Raw genomic sequence first — 21,624 nt, forward strand, 5'->3', positions numbered from 1 at the left:
AATCCTATGAGATCTAACAGTAATTTCACAAGAGGAGTCTGATATTGTGAGCAAATACTCTCAACATAAGAGTTTTGCTGAAAGACTCTCGGGACAAGGGCTCAGTACAAAATAAACTGAGACACAACAGCATTTGTAAGATAGTCTCAGACTGATAATCTGCTGCTCTAACATATATATATTCTCAAACTGACATAAATAAGCAGTATAGCTATACCGGTGATCACAGTGCAAGATAAGAAGGTTTATTTCTCATAGTACATAAAAGTCAAATTCATGTGACAGATTACCTCCGATAAAGAATGTGTATGTATGTATCCTTTGTTACCATGGTGTACAATATGGGTATAGACTGCAGGTAATTGCAGTCTATCTTTAAATGGTATTCAAATCATGTCATTATGGTTACATTGTAGGATCAGACCAGGTTGCTTAGCTCTCCAGCTTTGAAGATGGAGATAGAAATAGAGTTGTATTGCATTAAAGCAATTCTCCTGTGAAGCGCATCGTCTGATCTGCCTTCCCTGGATGAAAAGAAAAGTCACTTTCAAAAGCCAGGACACATGGTCATCATATACTGTAGCTGCTCTGCCACCTGCACAAAAGCACAAACAAATGCCGTTTCAGTGTCCACCACTGCTCAGAAAACAGGCACGGCAAATTTCTATCCGTTCAGTAACAGGCAGACAGTATAGCAGTGCAGCATTGAACAAACAGGGAGGAAAAACTCACCCCAGGGGAAGGCTTATCATGGCACGGTGTTCCCTTTGTGCCACCATGTCACGCTGTCATGCAGAATGCTGCCAACCCCACAGCACTTTTGAGCCACCGAACAAGAGCGCTTGTAAACCTTTTTTTTTTGCTTTTGGTTTGAGTTTAAAAGGGCATTTGTCTGCTCCTGTGAAATGTCAAACTGTGCAGCAGGATCATTTGTTGAGGTTGAAAATGTTGTCACGTCTTTTGTGAAGTTCTGATACAAGATAGAACTCATTTATATATAGGTATGAACATCTAATTCAGTTCATAGTAATAAAATGATTGAAAAAATTATGATGTTTTTACCTATCATTAAGGTTAAACAAAACCGCTAGTCTAATGTAAATTTTACATACTCATGAACTGTACTTAAAGCAGCTATAATTGATAAATAATAGTAACGTATCACATGTTCATAAAACAACGTAGTAATGAACCTACAGAGAACGATGTATTTACAGCTCCGCTCGGCTTCATGGAGCTTTATAGTAAGTTACGGCTCATTCACTGTTCTGGTTCACTCTCACTGCTCTTATAGCTTTGTTTTGTCTACAGCAAGCAGCTGTAAGCATCCTAGCATCAACTGGCAGAAAGACATTTAGTGAGTAGCTGGTGAACATATGGAATATTTAACAGCAGAAGAGAGCAGATCGTTCCCTCAGGAGTTGGTAGAGACCAAAAACAGAGCATGAGAATGAATACTGGTATTCGTTAGATGGACACAAAGATGCCTCCAAATGCATGACAGTGTTACTCCTTATGTGCTGGATGTGTAAATATGCAACTGTGAGCACAGAGGATTATATTAAGTATTTGAGTTTTTGCATTTCATCGTTATACTTACATTCATATTGTGCCCTGTAAACATTTATTTAACAGTTACTTATCAATATTTTCATATAAACCATCTGATTATAAAATAAACCATTGTTATAGATTAAACTAATCAACAGTGTACACAGTAAATCCCCCTCTACCAACTAAACTACTACATATTATTGTATTTATTTTATTTATATATGTATATATCTACTATCAGTCTCCAAACACAGTTTGTGATTCACATGAATCAGATTTTGTAGATGTATTTTGTTTTTTTTCCCCCTCTTTGACCGTATTTAGTACGTTTGATACCTTGTGCTGAAAATACCTATGCCCTTTTACTTATGTAACATTTTCCATTGCATAATATTAAACTTAAAATGGAGTATTTTTACATGTTCTTGGTACTTTTACTTGTGTAAAGAATCTCAATACTTCTACCAGTGAACGAAACAAAATTGTCAGGATGACATATGTTGCAGTTTGAGGCATTTGCAACACATCAGCAAGATGTCACTGTGTTATGACTGTGCTTCCCTTGCCCTTCCCCAAAACCTGCTTCATTATTACATGATCATAACTATGAAGTATTCTGTGTAATGAAAATCGTAGTCATAATCAACATCCTAGACACATTATCAGAATGAATTTGGTCCATTGGCTGTAACACAGAATACAGAAAATCACAATACAAACACATCACAATGTGTGCTGCAACTCAAAAATAACTAAACTGTAAAAATGAGTAATATCAATGTGTCCAATGATGAGTCACTTTTCCTAGACGGCTGATGGCTCCACAATCTTCCCCACATGTGTTTCAACCACTTGTGTAATTTATTAGTTATTGATTTCAGTCCTTTTTTCCTCCAACTACATTTAAATTAAATTCAATTGAGTTGTGATGATTTTTGACTCCGGCATCCAAATGATGAGTTTGATAAAATCTAATTCCTCTGCAGGGTTTCTACAGTAATTGAGGTTATTTATTGTATAAATATAATATTATACACTGGCAGCATTTCCTAATTTGTTTGACTTGTTGCTGTAGCTGTTCATAGCAAAGCGTGTGGGGTGCCTTTTATTCATATTTGAGTGGCCACTGCTGAGTTTATTGGATTTGAAAAAAGTTTCTCATGATTTATTCAAAATTATATTTTTAGAGCCCGTCTGATATTTATGTTTTTATATTAATGCAACATTTCTCTCTCTCTCGCTCTCTCTCTCTTTCAGATGTAAATGGAGAAGCACAAGTGTCACCAAGAGAAATTGGACGTCCATACAATTTTAAAGTGCTTTGCATTAAAACACACACAGCATCACTTCTCTCTAAAGTAATCCATTACTGACAATTAATGTCAAACTGCACGCTGGAGCAGCTTCATGCTGCCTCACTGGGTGAAACATTGCTAATGGAAAGAAAGCCTTATAAGATCCAGCTCATCAAAATACACCTAAATGCAGCATAATGCCTTCAAAAGTGTCATGTTTATACCTGTTGACAGTGGTCTGCTGGGCGAGCGCTCTGTGGTACTTGAGTATATCTCGCCCAACATCCACTTATGTCGGCCACATGTCTGTGCCTATACGTAAGACTGTGAAACCCCCAAAAAACATTACCTTCACCAACATCCGCACCCGCCCCCTTAACCCACATGCCTTTGAATTTGTCATCAATGAGCCGAAGAAATGCGAAAGTGACGCTCCCTTCCTGGTCATCCTCATTAGCACCACGCACAAGGAGTTCGATGCACGGCAGGCCATCCGGGAAACCTGGGGTGATGAGAGCACCTTCAGCGACATCCGCATCCTCACCATCTTTCTGCTGGGCAGGAACACAGACAACGTCCTGAACCAGATGGTGGAGCAGGAGAGCCAGATCTTCCATGACATTGTTGTGGAGAATTTTATTGATTCCTACCACAACCTCACCCTCAAGACCATGATGGGAATGCGCTGGGTTGCCACCTTCTGCCCCAAAGCGCAGTATGTCATGAAGACAGACAGTGATATCTTTGTCAACATGGACAATCTGATCTACAAGCTCCTGAAGCCCACCACCAAGCCAAGAAGGAGATATTTTACCGGTTATGTTATAAACGGTGGGCCCATAAGGGATATGCGCAGCAAGTGGTACATGTCCAGGGATTTGTATCCTGAGAGTAAATACCCACCTTTCTGCTCGGGCACTGGCTATGTGTTCTCAGCAGACGTAGCCGAGCTCATCTACAAGACTTCATTACACACAAGACTGTTGCACCTGGAGGATGTGTATGTGGGACTGTGTTTGCGTAAGCTGGGTATACACCCGTATCAGAACAGTGGTTTTAATCACTGGAAAATGGCCTACAGTCTGTGCAGGTACAGGCGGGTTATCACTGTACACCAGATCTCCCCGGAGGAGATGCACCGCATTTGGAATGACATGTCCAGCAAGAAGCACCTGAGATGTTAGGGGACATGAGGACCACTGACCAACATCTTCAATGGGGTTTTTGTTTTGCCTTTTTTCCTCCTTTTCAAATTACATCACACTGAGTAGTGTAAAAACATCGATGGCTTCTGCAAGTCTCTATTTCATGACAGATGTTTTCATTAACATCCATCTATGTCTCTTTTTCTGCTGATTACACCTCACGATTGTTAATGAATGCATGAGGCTTGTAAAGCGCGTATTCTCATGCATAAGTAAAATGTGGTGTTGCAACTGAAAGTAATTTTGTTCATGTATTTCAGGTCCAATTTAAGCAGATTATTCTTTATGAGCATTGAGTCAATCAACATTAAGAATTATGTAGTGTGGCCTAATGAGTACAGACGGTGTTTTAACCAGACGACCTTGGTTCAAGCCCTCACACTGATAACTTTCTGTCCTGTTAAAGTGTCCTTGAGTAAGACACTGAATCTCTACCAGCTGCACGGCTGCTGACTAAGCATCCTGATCTTCCTGCGGGAGTGCAAGCCAAAAGAGATTGTCTGTGCAGGAATCAATAAAGTATTAAATTACTATATTACATCTATGATATTATGCATTTTAAAAGTATCATTTACCAGTGAAAGTAGAGAACAATGAGAGTGCAAATGTTAATCTTATCCAACAACAAACCAGGTTGTGTGCTGAGATAAAAGTATATGCTCATGCTGCTGTCCCCTTTTTCATCTTTATTATGAACACAGTTAGATAGAAAGCTGAAGTATTATCAGTCTCCAAACAGACCAGGTTGAAAGATAGTTACATATTTTTCAATCAATACTTTTCTTCTTCTAGCATTGGTAATTATGAAATCTCGTAGCTGAATTTGATGGAATTTGCCTAATGTTTTTGTTTACATATTGTCATAATTTCAATGCCTCTTCTCTCTGAAAAAGTCAGATGTATATTTGTCTTGTTTGGGATGCATTTTGTTTTTTTTTCCTCTTTTATATAATTGTGTTTTTCAGCTACCAGCTCCTCATTACACCAGCTGCTGCTGTTGGTTATATATGCTGTACATCAGCAGCTCAACTCCTCCACACATCAAGAGAAATAATACAGTATCATGTTGTGCAAGTATGAACTGTAGCTAAGACCATTACAGACTGGATGTATTATCATAATGTATCTGGCATATCAGTGATTACTCAAGCACCATACTGACATCATGGTAAGATTTTGTGTCTTTCAGAAAACATGGCTTTCGTTGCCAAATTTTCATTTCCTTTTACAAAAGTTTTGTAGAATTATAAGCTAATGTGACATTTACTGTGAAAGCATCTATCCCGCAAGGGGTTGTTGTCATATATTGTATGTTTTTTATATTAAAAAACAAATACTTGAATAATTAAAGTTATATTACTGCTTTTACTTGTTTACTTGTTTCGAGTTCCCAGGGTTACCTTAGGTAGTTTGTGGTAGTGACAGTATCTGTAATTGAAGAGCAGGTTGTTTCACAGTGATTATGAAATGTTTTTTAGCTATTTAAAAAAATAATCCTATGTAACTTTCTGAAATACAAAAAAGATTTGGCTACAAACTGAAACTACAGGGGTATGAGGGTAAATGCTAAAACATAGTTTAAAGGACCAGTGTGTAAGATTTCTAGCAGTGAAGTTTCAGATTGCAACTAACTGAACACTGCTCGCGTATATATTTGATACCCTGGGAATGAGATCAGGCTGTGAAGTGTGTGGCTGCAAATATTTGCTTGTCAGTTCTGGGCTTCTGTAGAAACATGGTGATTCAACATGGCAGACCAGCAACATAAAAACGGCTCATTCTAAGGTAACAAAAACAATTCTTATTTTCAGGTGAATATACACTAATGAAAACATACCTATAAATACTATATTCCATTTCTGACAATAGATCCTCCCAAATGTTACACACTGGACCTTTAACAGAAGCACAAGTAGAGACTAACAAAGTCAGCAAGCTCACTCATCTTGTCAGTTACACAGTAATAGCCATATGAAGTTTGCTAACATTGGATAAAATTAGCTACAATAAGCTAATGACACTGTAGCCAAACTTACTCTTAAAGGTTAGCTGCTTTTTGCTTTAAAAAGGCAATTTTTTTCATTAGCTAAATCAAGGCTCTAAGGGGAGAAGGTGTCGTATGCTGTACAGATCGTAAAAACCCCTCTGAGGCAAATTTATGATATTGGACTACATAAATAAAATTGACTTGGCTCTTGTGTCCGTGGTGTATACTTGAGGAAAAATTACAGCTGTGAGTTGGCCTTTTATAGCCAATATGCCTTTAAAAAAACAACTTTTAGTGTAGGTCGTATCAAGTTATAATTGAGTATGTTATGACACTGTCAGCTAAAAGTAAACACTCCACACCTTTTTTTTAAATAATAGCAATTCTTTATTGTTGCTCCTTGTCAGAAATTTGACATCAGCTGATTACAGAGAGGGAACGGGTAATATGCTGAAATGGTACACATACTGTACATAAAAAAACACAATAAATTACTTTATAATAAAGAATTTAGTAGAAGTTAATATTTACCACCTCAATACTTAAAAATAATTTAGTACTACTGGACTTGTTTGGACAAACAAATGGCTCGTCACCCTTTCAATAGTTGCCTTTTGGTTTCATCCTCAGATGCATTGTCATACAGTACATTTTTAGAAACTACTATATTTTTGGGAGAAAAAAAAGTTTTTTGTAGTGCAGCAGGACAGAGCAAGAAAATTAAACTGTTGTGGTTTTGTCTATTAACCTGGCATCTGAATATGCGTCAACCAGAGCAGATTAATTGGCTACAGGTTCTCTTATGTTTTATTTGTCTGATGACAAAAGCACACATTAACTTGTCTCCAGGGGCTAAGCATCTGCTGGTCGGGCGCACACACTCAGCCCAAAAGTGCATTGTAGCTTGTCTCATTAAGTTAAGATACTTGACTTGAATTGTGTCATTGCTGTAATAGTAATACATTGTGAAATGGTAATCAGCGGGTTCTGCTCTTTGTGGTCTCACTCATTGACTACTTTCTTAGGCACAGAAAAATGAACAAGGCACCTCTAACATTTTGAAGCATTAGCACTGTCGAGAGCAGCAAATTATACACAGTAGCATCCAGGTCTCGTTTTGTTTTCTGCACACTCAAGCAAAGGGTTCCCTTCTTTGTCAATGTAAAACGGGTCTCGACACAGAAATACAATTCATTATCTTTTTAGACATTCATTACGTTATTATGAAAATGTGCTTTTCCCCATAAATTAACTGAATCTTACATTCTGACATAGACCTCAGGGAAACGTCACAAATGAGTGGATTCGTGAGATGCGAGTCAAAGCAAATTTGTTTTCACTGTGGCAACAAAACAGCGTGAGAAACAAACTAAAAATACTCTTCTCATTTCAATAAATAATGAGAGCTTTGCTGAACACAAAGGTAATATGGTGTAAAACAAAAATGAGAAAAAGAAAAAAATAAATAAAACATTCAAAGCTACATCTTAATCTCCTTATGTCACCACCTGAGTACATCTTTAAGTTCCTGGGCTGTATCCTGATCCCGGTCTGTGCGCTGGGCGGTGGAATGTTGTTAAGGTTAAAGGTCAGGGAGCAGTGAGCAGGGAAGTCGGCGCTAAGGAGGTGAAGGCGGGGCGGTGGCAGAGCTTGGCCTCAGGGAAAGGTGAAAAAAAGGTGTGAGGGAGGAGGTGGAGTGAGTTTTAAAAGGAGGGTGTTGGGGAGGATGTTGCAGGAAGTGGTGGTTTGTTCCTCAGTCTGTCTGCCCTGAACTGTCTCCCCTGTCTCACCTGCTTCAGGCATCAGCTAACACTTAGCTGTGCAAAGCCGATCAGCTTCACCTCGTCCGGGATCTCTGTGTCATCGCAGCCGGATGCCTGCGAGAGAAAAACATTGCAAGGGTCAACGTGGCTAGTTTGCATCCTGACCCACTCATCTCCATCAAGAGAACTAATCCTGCAAAATCTCTAGAACAGCTGTAGTGTAACACCCTGGATTAGCAGCAGGACCAAATGCTCACAAACAGGGTAGGCACTGAAAAGTATTGAGAAACACATTGTTGGCTTTGGTCTTTTCACAGAATTTGATAACAATGAGAATATAGGCGTATATCTGCAACCTTATATTCTATCCATAAATGGAGACATTGACATCAACAATCTTTTCAGGCTGTTAAAATGATGTTAAAATGTTAACAACATTGTTTTAAAAGGTTTATAAAATAATAGTATAATAAAAAAATAGTATAATATAAAGTGAATAAGAAACAGTATTTTAATGTGTCACATCTGGCCAATAGTCTGTTTAATAAGGTCAGTATTGGCACCATTTCTGCTGCAGTATATCAGGTTGGACCGTCCATATTATGCTGTTAGATTAAATGTGAAGATGTAAGTCTTTATCTCATTGTAGTTTGCACACATTAAAACATACATGTATATCATCAAATTGTATGCATCATATACCAAATGTGTGTACCTTTAGTTTGGGGCTAGTCCCATTAGTTACAATGAGAGGAAATCTTATGACATGTTGTGTCTTATGTGCTTCTAATTTTGTGGCGATAATTTGGAAAGGACAATGCTCCCCGTGCACAAACTGATGTCTATAAAGAAATGAAACTTGACTAGTCTGCACAGATCCCTTGACCTCAAATGCCATCAAACACCTTTGGGATGCATTGGAACACCGACTGCGAGCCAGGCCTCATCACCTAACATCTGTGCCCAACCTCTCTACTCCTGTGGCTGAACGGGAACAAAGCCCAGCAAGCAGGTTCCAAAATCTGGTAGAGCCTCCTTCCAAGCAGTGTGGAGGCTATTACCGCAGCACATTATTGCCTATAATTTTGGAATAAAATGTTCATACAATGTTTGGGTGTCCTCATACTTTTGGCCATGTAGCGCATCACCTCTAAACTTCAACAGCTGCCAGTGACAAAGCGCAATATTTACTGACAATTCAACCTCCCAGCCCCTGATGTGAACCCAATTTTGATGCTGGTCAGATGCTACGCACAGAGGCAATATTAAAGGCAGCACGCATTTAGATATATGTGTTCCCTGAAAACCAGGGTTTTTCTTTTTTATTCAGCTCTCCTTCTGTGGAAAAGCCAGTGCGAATGAGTGGCCTAACACCTGCCGGCCTCTGGAAAATCACACCTGATCAAAGAGAGACACTCCATCTCTCTGGGGGTCTCAGAGCTCTGCAGTTGTCTGATCAAAATGGAGGGACTGTAATGAAAACAGGCTACTCTTTGTGAGTCCATAGTGACCTCTTGCCCTGTTAAGTCATAAAGTTGCTCTAGTGCCACCCACACCATAAATTGTCTGCATAAAGTGTTACGAACGGTTCCCCTAGCGAGGGTAATTATTCTAACTCCCTGGGTTTTGTGACACTGCACTCGTAACTCTTCGCTTAGAAATGCAGTTTTTGCATTGCCTGCAGTGGAGCAGAGTTAACATATGGAAATTGAGGCCTGTCCATATATTTACATGCTGTATCCAGCTCTTCCCTCGCCCTGACTCTCCAGAGACTGGTCCACCTGCAACACCCACTAGCTGCTGATAAGGCAAACATGGCAGAAAGGTCACTTTGAAAAGCACTGTGACCCAAAGCACAGATGTTGTTTACCCACAAATACAGAAAGGTCAATAAAACATAATTTACATAGTTCTGTCAAATCCAGAAGGACTGACATTAGTGCTTCTTTTTCCCCAAAATTGTTTCTCTAATAGCCATATAAAGGTGACTTCTAAAAGTGGCCCATACACAACATTCACTTTATCTGTCCTCGTTGTAGATGAATTAACAAAGTGAGTCTGAATCTCATGCAGACTTCAAATGAACATTACTGTACTCCGAATCAGTGGCCCACGGGTGAACTGCAGATTGGTGACTTAACAAGGTGCATCACTGAGAGAAGACAGTGGGTAGAAAACAGCACTGCTGTCAGTTGAAAACTGTGTTTGACCTTCAGTTTCTGCTGGAGATTAAATTAGGCTGTCAAGGCTGTAACACTCTTATCCATGGATAATACACAAAACACAATTGGACATTGTATATATTATTTTCAAAAACAGGTATATTTTCCTGATGCAGAGCTGTTCAGATATAAAATAAATCTTAATTACTTATTTACTTACTTCCCGTGGGCTAAATGTCCATTAACCTTAGCCTTTTTCTCTTTTTGTCAAAGGTAGTTTATGATTGTAAACATATCAAAATGTACATCTATACAAACTCTATATGAATAATATAGAATTATTATATATATATCACAATGATGTATATTTGTTAAACAGTGTCTATGCTGTTTTATATTTATATTGTTAACTTTATTACTAGAAGAAAAGGTATTATTATATAAAAGCTTAACATTTTCATTTGTCAGTACTCTAAAAAGTGCTCAGAACAAGTTTAATCTACAGTTCAACAAGAAAACTCTAGTATATATAGTACATTTGTCTGCAATATGGATCAAAGGGTCATAACCTTGTAAGAACAAAATTCACGTTATGTTGATATTGAAAAAGGTTTTTGTTGAATCAACCATCCAGTAATGGGGTAGGTGTCACGATCGCCCCCCAGCCTTACTTAGTAATATCTCCTTCACCAACAAAACATTGTTTTCATGCCGAAGCGCTCACATTTCTCCCTGAACCTTTCGTCAACGAGCTGTTTATGGCTGGACATTGTCAGCCAGGACAAACCCGTGAGGGTGTCATCAACCATCAATCATCTGGGAACTCACCAGCTTAAAGGTCAATACTTTGTAGGTAGTTGGGTCATCTACAATCTTCTGAAGGTTAGCAGCAACTGTAATGCAGGGCACACAACAACAACATGTTATATAAATAATATCAAGTATTATTACATTTCAGTACATGTTGTGCAACAGGAGAAAGAGAATGCTAAAAAAATAATAATTCATAATAATTTAATGTGATAAATTCCCATACCAGCTAACATGTATAAGTTAGGCTAACTTATCATTTTAAAATAAAATGCAATGTATATAAACAATGTAAGTTTCTATCAATTTTTGTTGTCTCAGTTTCTGCAAACTGAGATAAACGTCAATCTCTCTCTTTCTAGTAAGCCTGATACTCCCTAAATGATTCTTTATGGTACATGAGCTTAGAATTTTCAGACAACACAATTTACCAAAATAAAGAGGTGGAACATTACCAACAACAACATCGTGCCCGTTGACAAGGCCGGCTGAGAACAATTCCTGGGAAACGCCATCAGCGGTGTCTTGTGAGGGAATAACATGACAAATATTGGGCCTGCAACATTCCACTTAGAAGGTAATTGTGTTAGATATTGAATTAGATACTGTCATGAGCACAAACGACCCATTACATACAGTGCCTGAAGATGTTATCAAAAACGGAACAGCACATTTAAATCTAGAAAAAGCTCTTACCTCGTCCAGGAGTGAATTCAAACCGGATGTCATTCAACTCCTTTCTCGAGTTCCTGGGGGAAAAAAGAGAAAAGGGTGTGACTGAACAAGTAGTATCTGAAAATTCAGATTTAGATTTTGTGTTTCTATGAGTGTCCTCTGGGCACAAATATTTAAAAGGAAGCAGAGACAAGTAGAAAACAAGTATGAAATTGTTATCCTTAAAAATATTTTTTGGCCACAACAAGCTGTAAACACACTATCACCTCATAAAGTTGATATGGCGAACGTATTAGCAAACAATGGCATATTTAGTCATCAAGCAGCAGCATTCATTTGGAGTCATGTTTGTGTTCACCTGAAAAATGTTCCAATATTCACTCTTTTAAAACTGAAAATATCGAGCTCTTTTGCTGCTAATGCTCCATTAGATCCACTAACTTTAACTGTGTGCCCTTTGGTGCTGGGCAGGAAGCGTACAGTTGATTTTTTTTTTGTTTTTTTTGCTGAAAATGGCACTAATAAGAGCAGTGAGAGTGAACAAAAACAGTAAAGTTGAGGGCAAGAAAACCCAAACAATTAGCTGAAAGGCCTCACTAAAACTGCAGAGTACACATTCATTATTCCCTTATATATGATATATATTATTTATATATAAATATAAATGACTGTTACCCAAGTAACTAAAGCAATGATTTAATAAATGAGTTGCATGGGCAAAATGTGCTGTAGCAGTGGAGAATGTGCAGAGGACATGGCTCAGTAGTTTTCCACATACTGAGCAGTATGAAGGTAACAGCTGTATAACTGCTTCTGCTGCATACCTCACACCTGCTGCATCCACTAAGATGTATACAGCAGAGTTGAAAGGACTACACGGAGAACTGCAGAAAATGCTGGCATCTGCTTATCTCTCTGCATTTAGCTATTTAAATGTTCTGTGAAGATTAAATGTGACTAAACATGATTTCAGTGTTGTAGCTGTAACTTTAAGGTGGTATGTATCTCAACCATAGACTGCAGTAAAATGTAAAAATAAACTTGGCTTGACTTGGCTGACTGCATTAAAACTGTTCCCGTCTTTGCAGCATCAACTTGCATTTATTTGCATCACTTGCATTAGAAATAGGTCTTTAAAATGTGTGTGTGACAGGGGAGTGGCCAGTATCTATGAAAGCAGGACATGTCAGCGCAACCCAAAAAACGTGTGGTAGGAGAGGATTAATTTGGTTTGTAATCTAGTTAAATAAATCACATGGCCAGCCCACAGCCCTCATTTCAGATGAGACAGAGCCATAATTCAACACACACATAGCTAATGCATTCTGCATTCAGTGTATTAGCAGCAAGTCTATACAAAATAGTGGGAGTGAGGATTTACTATCAGCTCAGCTGTGAGTCAGACTTTTTTCATTTTAGAGAGTTATGGTTGAAAAAGAACTGGGTAAAACTCTGGTGGAGCAGATGGACGTAAACAACATCTCTATTCCCAGCAGTGGAAGCAGTAGGTGCACATTGCCAAGGCGAGGCCACACGTATGTCAGAGGATCATAACCCTGCCAAGATAGATTGTGCCTAAATTCTGCCTCCTCTGAAGAAAACCAACAGTGTTTAGAAAGCATTCTGTCAGACTACGTGAGGATCCTTTGGGATTAGCCATATATAGTAGACTGAACTCTGTCATGACGTGTATGATCTAGAGCACTCTGGAGATTTCGTTTCCAGTTCAACAGCAGTAAAAAATTATCATTTCACCCACCAAACGCCTTAGTATTTCTGACACATTGTGAACTAACTTGCGTATTTGATATGACTGTATAATCCCTCTAGACAAAGGCAGGTTTAGGACAAAACATATTACAGTGTAATCCTAAAGTGGGCAGATTGCTTTCCCACTAATAATGTGACAGGCTTTAATAAACATTTCATTGGGAAACATAACGAAGACTGGTGATATCTCTAAGGCAACCTTTCAAAAATGTCCTACTGCTGTCAGCATTGCAGCCCTGCATTGTTGGCAGTCACAGAGATTACTGACTACTGGATATTTTTAGGCAAGACAAATGTAGATATATTACAGAAAACACAACACACTATGATACCAAGGCCAACAAACATTTGCCCTACTGAAGCTACATAGTTTTATTCACATTGACACTGAATCCTAACCCCTTTCCAGACTCAGGGGAAAATCAACTGTTATAAATAAAATAAAAAAGTAACCAAAGCTCATATCTTAATAGCATATCAAAGAAAGGGGTAACCAATTGTATTCACTTGTATTTTAACAGTTAAATGTGTTCAAATGTTAGTAGGGCAGAAACCAACCCTACTTATTTTACAGGTGCATAATTTGCCAGTATTTTCCTGATAATTTCAATGAACCTTCCTTAAAAGAAGCATTATTTTTCTTATTAATTATAGGAAAATGAAGACAGTGTATCATCTCCAGGGTTTCAATTAATTAATTCTAACTAATTGCTACCGTAACCTAGGGGGTCTTTTAGTCAGTGAACAGCAGGTCAGCTGAACATTAAAAAATGCTTAGAGGCAAACTTAAAATTCAACAAATGTGGAGAATACAGTTTCCAATAATAAATGACCACTGACTAAATATTTACTTGGGTTTAAACTTTTCTTTCAAGGTAACTTCCTGGCAAATTAAGGTCCCATAAAATAAAGCATTACCTTAAATTATTTTATAACCAATTAATGTGACAACAGTTAACTTATACGTTAGTCAACATAAATGTGAGAAAATTGTGAAAAGATCTGTCACAGTTTTGTCCAACTAACAGGCTAAAACCCCAAAATATATGCAATCATAAGCCAATGAGGGATCATCGTCCTTGTTATTATACTAGTGACACCTAGCGAGATGCCTGTGCAGAGGTGGATAGGATTTGTTTGTCTCCTGTAAACTCAACTTCAGGCTTATGGCTGACTCATTTATGAAGAAGATATTTCAGAAGCTACCCTGACATTTGTCAACTTCTAGTTACCCTTTATGAAGAAGAACCTTTAGAAAAAAAACATGCAAATGTCACCTCTGGACTGAACTGCTCAGTGAAATCAATTTGCATGCGTGCTATTTGGGCTATTTAAGCTTCAATGTCATTGCACCAGCAGCAAGCATATTATGCAAGTCTGAACTTCCCCTTCAAACTGCTGACAATACGATTCTCAGGAGACCTCAGTGCCTTTGTAAAAAAGAAAAGATTGAATGAGTTCCAAGCAAAATGTTGACATAAATCCAATCATGCTGCTGCTGTTCCCCTGTTTCTGCTACTGAGGGGATCATATTACCATAAACTCATGCTAATCGGCTGAACTCCCTCATTATCTGAGAGAGGAGACCAATTAGTTGTTTATTTTTCTCTCTCAAATGCAATTACTTTCATAGATTCACCATTTAACTTTAATCTTTTACAAATTCAAGGACCATATTTTTTCTGCAATAAATTACCTTTTTATTTTTTTACAATTTAGGTTTTATTGTTGTGTTGTTGTTTGTATTCTATATTATTATTTATTATATTTTACCTGACAACAAATGGTTTTAAAAAGCAATTTTAGCAAAAACAACATTGATATTCCAGACATATATTTCATTTAATCACCCTCCTTCTTATGCAGCCTCACACAATTTGTGGCCATAAATATATCTTGTTCTGCCCCCAAAACACAGGAACACAGCCAAAGAAAATCCCAAAATATGAATGCAGTCTCTCATCTTATAATACCTTCTGTGCTGATTCACTTTAAGACATACCAGCCAAATCCTTCTCAACAAAAAAAAAAGTGAATTTTCTCTTAAAGAAACATTTCCAGGCAGAAAGCTCAGAACCTGTTCCCTTGCACTTCCCATTCAAAATAAAGCAAAACGCTCTTAAAATTACTGATTCTATGTCAGCATAACATCTGCTGTTCAGATGGAGATAAACTGGAAATAAACTGTACACAAAGAGCTTAATGTTATTCATCCTTTCAAAAGGTTTCGCTTATCTTACCGCTACATCAAATACAGTGTCATGTTCAAGTGTATCTTTTCTAGTTCAGGGAATATAAAGCATAAAGCAAAAATCCCATCATTAACACATCCGCTATGTTATACATGTCAAAGAAGAGGATATAGTGAAAGGTCTTAGTAATCCTACAGGGCAAACAGTATATGAGAATTTGAAACGCTCATATTTATAGGGGGAAAAAATGCCATCAAGCTTTATTGACTTACATCTAAGAAGGCATCCATCACATGTCTGCACCTCTATTACTGAATATTCTAGCTGACAAACCAGAGAGACGATCTGACAGCCTAATGCTGGGATCATATTAAACACAGTGAATGCATTTCTTTGTAGAAATTAATGCATTTTCTGCACGGCTCTGCTTTGACACATTTTTACACGCTCGTTCTGAAGTTACCAGGACAACAGTATTTATACATTTAATAAGAGCCACAATGAAGGTTTATGTTGTAATTGTAGTATTGGAAATCACATCGAATCTGCTTCTTGTGTTTGAGCCATAAAATCAACAGATCAACCAAACATCATTTAATCAAAAAAAAGAAATTATGAAACAGAGGAACCAAAGCCAGAACCACTGAAAATTGCCAATTTATCTTAATCACCAGGTTAAAATAACGACTCTTTGCTGGCCACCAATCAGCTGTCTCCTGTCACATCCAGACCACTGTTTTGTTAGTAAGCACAGAATAAAATAGTTTTCTGTGCTATGCTGGATGCCTGGGGAGGCACCTTCAGATGTCTGTTCAACCAAGAGTGTGTTCTGCAACCAGCTCATCAGGGAGCTACAGGCAGACTTTCCACTAACCAAAAATGCCCCATTGTCTGTTGCTACATCACTGAAAATGTACTCTCTCTTTCTCTATTGGTGTGTTTGCGCACTGAGCAAGAGGGAGAGGGAATATATAACGTGTATTAGATAAAGATAATGTATTTGTAATGTGAACATCAGCCTTGTATTCCCTTATTACACACCTTAAAGTGAAAGGGCATTGACATTTTGTGTTTTCTAACAGGAAGTATCTACATTTATCATTCTCGGGCTGAATCACAAGCCTCCACATTAAAAAAATATGTTCATAAGCAGCAATGTCTGGAATGCTACAGCAAGAAAGCAAAGGTTGCTATGAAAGAAGGAAAGCAGATTGTGGGGCACAGCCAGAGAACCAATGAAGTGTAACGCTCTCCTCCCTACGACACGACCAGTGAGACAAAGGGACGTGAAGGGATCCATGGCAATGCCAGATCTCCTCCGTAACAGGCAAATATCATTAGCTGTATTAATAGCCTGCATGTTAGGTCATTTGTAAATCTGCTGTGTGTTTATGCTTTTATTTCCACGGCGATGTTTGAACAGCTTTTTGAGACCGTGTTGCCACGAGAAGATCTGCAGATGGTTGAGAAAATGATCTGAAAAGAAATATCTGCCTCACCTTAGCCGTAGTACCATGTTCACAGCACCTTGAATGTAGGGTGCATCCTCATACGGTTCAACCTGCATTAGAAAACACCTGATGATTTTACATTTTTGATGAGCTGACATGGTCCGCTAATGGACTGAGAGATCAGACAAACAACACTGTTTTCTGTGAACAAGACGAAGAAGCTTTGCACACAAATCGTCAGAGAACACAAACCACAAAGTGTGTGCGGCAGTGAAAGTACACTCAGCCGATGTGGTTTATTTTTTCTGAAAAATGTCTTCCATTTATTGCAGCTGCAGGGAAAGTTTTATGGGAAAAGAAAAGGAACAATACATAAAGGTGTATTGTGTAAGGATTTATCACCGTTATCACTACCATCTTACAAATGGGCTCTTTGTATGGCAAAGAATAGACATTAGGGGTAAGAAATGACTGCTGAGTAGCTGTCAGAGTTAATTCCTTACTGGAGCACAAGACTACACCTCAAACTGCTCTGGCTCATTTTCAAAATGACAATAGCCTTAGAAAATGGCCTGCAATGGCAGAGAGTCTTTAGATGAGATACACCCAGGCAGTGAGCTGGCACTGTCAGGCAGACAGCCATTTACTCTGAGTTATTACTGCTGAGAGCATCCAGGAGCTCCAGGAGGCCGACATTCACATGTGCGCATACACACACACACACACACACATTTACCCACTGACACATGTGCACATGTACAGCATGGATGTGCACAAACACACACAGACAATCAGTGGTGCATCAAGGTCATTGAATCATGACAAATTAGTGCTGCTGCTGAATCCCTCACCTGGGGATGCTGAATAGACAACCCTTCAATAGGGACACTGTTGGCATTCTCCTCATTCTAGGAGCAACAAAATGAGAGGCAGAATTGTGCAAATGCGATTACATCCTTGGTAAATATCAAATCTTTTAAAGAAAACACAGGAAAGTCAATTTAAAACAATCCACGAGGAGTCATTTTCTGGCTTTGTCAGACAGTTTAAAACAGGTGCCTGGCTGTTTTGATTAAACTGCATAAAAATGTGTTGTGAAATAAACATTCATAATTGAGTTCATGATTCTTACACAAAGCTTCAGCCCAAGTAGGCTGTATAATTGCATTTCCAAAAATGCCCCTCTTCCAAGTTACCAAATTATAAAGCAGCAGAAAGGATAAAGCTTATTTGTCTCTTCACCAAAATTCAAAGATACATTTAATTGTATGTTAAAATCGGTGTAGAGGAAGAGCTGACTCACATCTCTGGCCTCATCTTTGACCCTTCGTGACTGGAGGGAAAAATCAAACACACATTTGAATGTTCATATTCATAGGTACACAGAAATAATGATTTTTTTTCAAGTTTCTAAAAGACCAAGAAAATGTATAATGTGCATGTTTCAGTATTCCTGTCTGTTTCTCCATCTGCCCATCCGTCTGTTTTTACTTTTCTAAAAAATGTACAGTACAACTGCTGAGAAGTAACAAGCCTGAGATCGATGAAAGGAAACATAAAAAAAACATCCTTGTGAAAATACTATCAGCAACAACTTATTTCTTAAGTCCTTACTTTTGGGAACGTATTACTTATTGCATCATACATTAAAGCTGAGTATATCTATCAAAGGGCTCTTTGATCATAGCTGTCTACTTCCTCCTGCCTCAAATCCTTGCAGCAATCTTCCAGCTCATTACAGCGACCTCATGACAGGCTCTCTCAGAGATAAACCATCTGCTAACCGAAAAACACTGACTGATTTGGGGGGGGTGAACCAGGTCAAAGACGGAGGGGAAATGACATAACAGTTTGATCTACAGGTTAGACGTGACGTGCAACAATAATGACCAGCACCTTAATAACTCCGATTCTTTATTTCCGATGCTCACTATGTAGTTTTACAAATAAAGGTGAATCTAAAACCTAATCTTGATGATGAATGACGCGTTTTTTGTTGGAGGTCTCACCTACCCTGCCCTGATTCACTGCTGCCTTGCCCTCCTCACTGCCCTCGTCCAGCTCGTCATCGCTCCACTCCCAGTCTCCATCCTCCGTCTTGTGCAGGTGCCCACTGGAGCCTGGGACTCTCCTCACCTGGACACACAGCCAGCACGCATAATGTTAATGATGTCATTCATTGTTTTTTTTAATTGAACCTGCACGCACATTGTGGTTTACCCATGATTGCATTAGGTTGATATTAGAGCAGTGGTTCTGAATGTTTTTGGAGTACTGGGACCCTTTTAATGAGCTGAGGGATCCCATCCATGGGAGAAACTAAACATCTGCTCAGTTTCTTCTTGTAACAAGATCCTTTTCATGGCATAACAAGATATTTTTCATGTTATTATGACATTTTTCTTGTTATCACTACCCAATTTTTTCCCTTCCCGATCCCGATTTCGATACTTGAACTTTGCATATCGGTCGATACAGATTACTGATGCGATACATTTGCGTTAAAATTCGGTATATATATATTCATATACACACACACAGACAGAGTAGGATTGTATGATTGCTATAATTTCGTATGGCCTGGCTCAGGTTAAAGCCTTTTGTCATGACTTTGCTATTCTGGGAAAAAAACTTTGAACGGGACACTGCTCAGAAGTAGCAAAGTCCATTTTCGGGGATTAATAAATTATGTGGTATTAGGTCGGTGCACAGATTTGTGTACTCGCCCATACGCAGAAGTTTAGGCTGTATCGGAGAAATTTTGGGTACTGGTATTGGTACTTTTACGCAAAACTTTCTTGTTATAATAACATATCACTTCTGCTATCTTGCGAAATCATAAAACTTTCTTGCAGTGCTATAAATTGGTATGTTGGTATAACAAGAAAGAGACCAGAGATGACACTGTAGCCTGCATCAGTAAAGATAAAACATAATGTTAATAATATGGTATGCAGTAAAAATTTGAAAATATGTCATAATAAGATGAAAAATAACTTATATTATTATATATAACACAAAAACAATTTTGTTGTAACAAAAAACTTTTCATGTTGTAACAAGAAACTGAGAATTTTTGTCATGATGGCAGAAATAAGCTGCTGTGGTCTGGAAATAATCAGTCCAGCTGGTTGTGGTTCCAAAGCAGAATGGGATTAATCAGAGAACAGAACTTTTTCCTTGCATACTTTTTTCATTGATAAGCTATTGTTTGGGTGGGGGAGGGGTCTCACTTTATTATTACTATTGCTTCAAATGTATTTTAATATCTAATAATGATATAAAGAAATTATAAGGTTAGAAAAATATAATTATATAAACATTTATGAAAAAGATTTTTTAAAAAGATAGACAGATATATGGTGTTGGCTCATTTTCAAACGTTACTAGTATGAATGTCATCAAAACATTGGCGATATATAGTACACTGACTTAAAAAACAGCTTAAAGCAACTATATCAGTTTAGTAGGCACAGCTTGGGTACAGCACAGTACAAGAGAAAACTCATATGAAGAGGCAACATAGGAGAGATTACTTAAACTTGGTTAAACAGTAGTAACACAACTGCAAATTGTAACCAGCATATAAAAGCAGGTAAGTATGGCAGTGTCATTGCTAAAGCCTGTAATTTGCTGCAGTTCTACAGTCTGTAAGACAAGCCACACATGACTAGTCTACCAGCGTGAGCTAAGATATGACAGCACCACAGTGTTACAGAAGAGACAGCACACACAAACTGGAAGCCACTAGCACTGGGGTCATAAAAATTCACCCAGCTTTAGGGAAGGTCAAAGTTAAAGAAGCACTACCCTTCTGGTGGTGTCGGGTTTTTTTTCCAAACCTGACATAGAACCAAGGCTCCCCCAGTTCTGCTCGGGGTCCTTGAGCAAAACAGACACAGATCAATGCACTCAGTGGCCGACTGACATAAACTAACACACAGAACATGCGGCTAACATAATCTTCCCACTCTAAATGTAGGAATAGAAACATTATAAGATCAGAATGTGTGAGTGTTAGTAATAACTGCTATCAGAGTTTGCAGGGGATAAGAGTGAAGCACAGGTAAAATGCCCTGTATTTTAAAATCAGGCTTCAGAAATCATCCACGCAGAACTCAATCCATATTCCATCATCATATGTGCACTGGACCATACATTTGAACTCAATATTAATCCCTTTCAGGTTTTCAATATGTAACAAATCAATGACTGAAGCCCACATTGGTTGTTAGTCACTAATGTCTAATATTTAAACAATAAAGCCTCCCTCCAATTTTCTCATTGGGAAGCTCTATTGTGGGTGTCAGGGTGCCCTCTGCTGGTTACTCAACTCACATGTATACGTATGTATGTATGTATGACATTTTCAAATCATATTTCAAATATGACAAATATTGTTGGTCAGTTCTGTAAGAGGTAATTTCCTCTAGTCCTCCTTCCTTCCTTCTTTTTTTTGTTTTGGAAATTATTCCCTCCTTTAATAAGATAAAGTATTCATTTAAAATTACTTTGTTGGTGACAGCTGACCAGAGGATCTGCCATCTCCCTTTTCAATTCACGTGATCTATTCCAGAATGCAATCTGCAAGCTTTGGGCAATGTTTGCTGAATGTATAATGTAGATGACTCTGTAGGTCAAATCAGCACAAAATGACAAGGACACGGGCTCTGAGGCTCAAACATTTCATCCACCGAAGCTATCAAGTAAACCAGACATTACCTGACTGTATAAGATGTGCATGCTGTCTGCACTTTTAA

At 38.2% G+C, this 21,624-nt stretch overlaps 2 protein-coding genes across 4 annotated transcripts in view; one reads left to right on the forward strand and one right to left on the reverse strand.

Annotated features, from left to right (window-relative positions):
• The first annotated feature begins 2,828 nt into the window (after nucleotides 1-2,828).
• Nucleotides 2,829-5,309, forward strand: b3galt1b (UDP-Gal:betaGlcNAc beta 1,3-galactosyltransferase, polypeptide 1b). The gene has a single exon (XM_035676995.1). It carries the CDS (start codon nucleotides 3,047-3,049, stop codon nucleotides 4,031-4,033), a length of 987 nt encoding a protein of 328 aa, XP_035532888.1. The 5' UTR covers nucleotides 2,829-3,046; the 3' UTR covers nucleotides 4,034-5,309.
• A 1,095-nt stretch (nucleotides 5,310-6,404) lies between these two features.
• stk39 (serine threonine kinase 39) overlaps nucleotides 6,405-21,624 on the reverse strand; it is a 22,383-nt gene continuing 7,163 nt past the window's right edge. Inside the window, exons 11-19 of one of the 3 annotated variants that reach the window (XM_035676481.1) lie at nucleotides 20,675-20,746; nucleotides 18,878-19,000; nucleotides 18,168-18,197; nucleotides 17,716-17,772; nucleotides 16,913-16,974; nucleotides 11,473-11,525; nucleotides 11,232-11,300; nucleotides 10,795-10,859; nucleotides 6,405-7,918 (exon numbers count right to left, since the gene is read on the reverse strand). In XM_035676481.1, the coding sequence (XP_035532374.1) occupies nucleotides 7,844-7,918; nucleotides 10,795-10,859; nucleotides 11,232-11,300; nucleotides 11,473-11,525; nucleotides 16,913-16,974; nucleotides 17,716-17,772; nucleotides 18,168-18,197; nucleotides 18,878-19,000; nucleotides 20,675-20,746 (606 nt within the window). In that variant the 3' untranslated portion in view covers nucleotides 6,405-7,843. Of the gene's footprint in view, nucleotides 7,919-10,794; nucleotides 10,860-11,231; nucleotides 11,301-11,472; nucleotides 14,652-16,912; nucleotides 16,975-17,715; nucleotides 17,773-18,167; nucleotides 18,198-18,877; nucleotides 19,001-20,674; nucleotides 20,747-21,624 lie in introns of those variants that run through there. The other 2 variants (XM_035676482.1, XR_004797294.1) reach the window with 2 other exon arrangements.

This window comes from Morone saxatilis, unplaced genomic scaffold (genome assembly GCF_004916995.1).
Source record: "Morone saxatilis isolate NCDOM2014 unplaced genomic scaffold, NCSU_SB_2.0 Contig5, whole genome shotgun sequence".
In the NCBI taxonomy this organism is placed as follows: domain Eukaryota; kingdom Metazoa; phylum Chordata; class Actinopteri; family Moronidae; genus Morone; species Morone saxatilis.

Excerpts from the sequence above, each read along its gene's own strand:
- b3galt1b (XM_035676995.1), top strand. The coding sequence starts at position 3,047 with ATGCCTTCAAAAGTGTCATGTTTATACCTGTTGACAGTGGTCTGCTGG.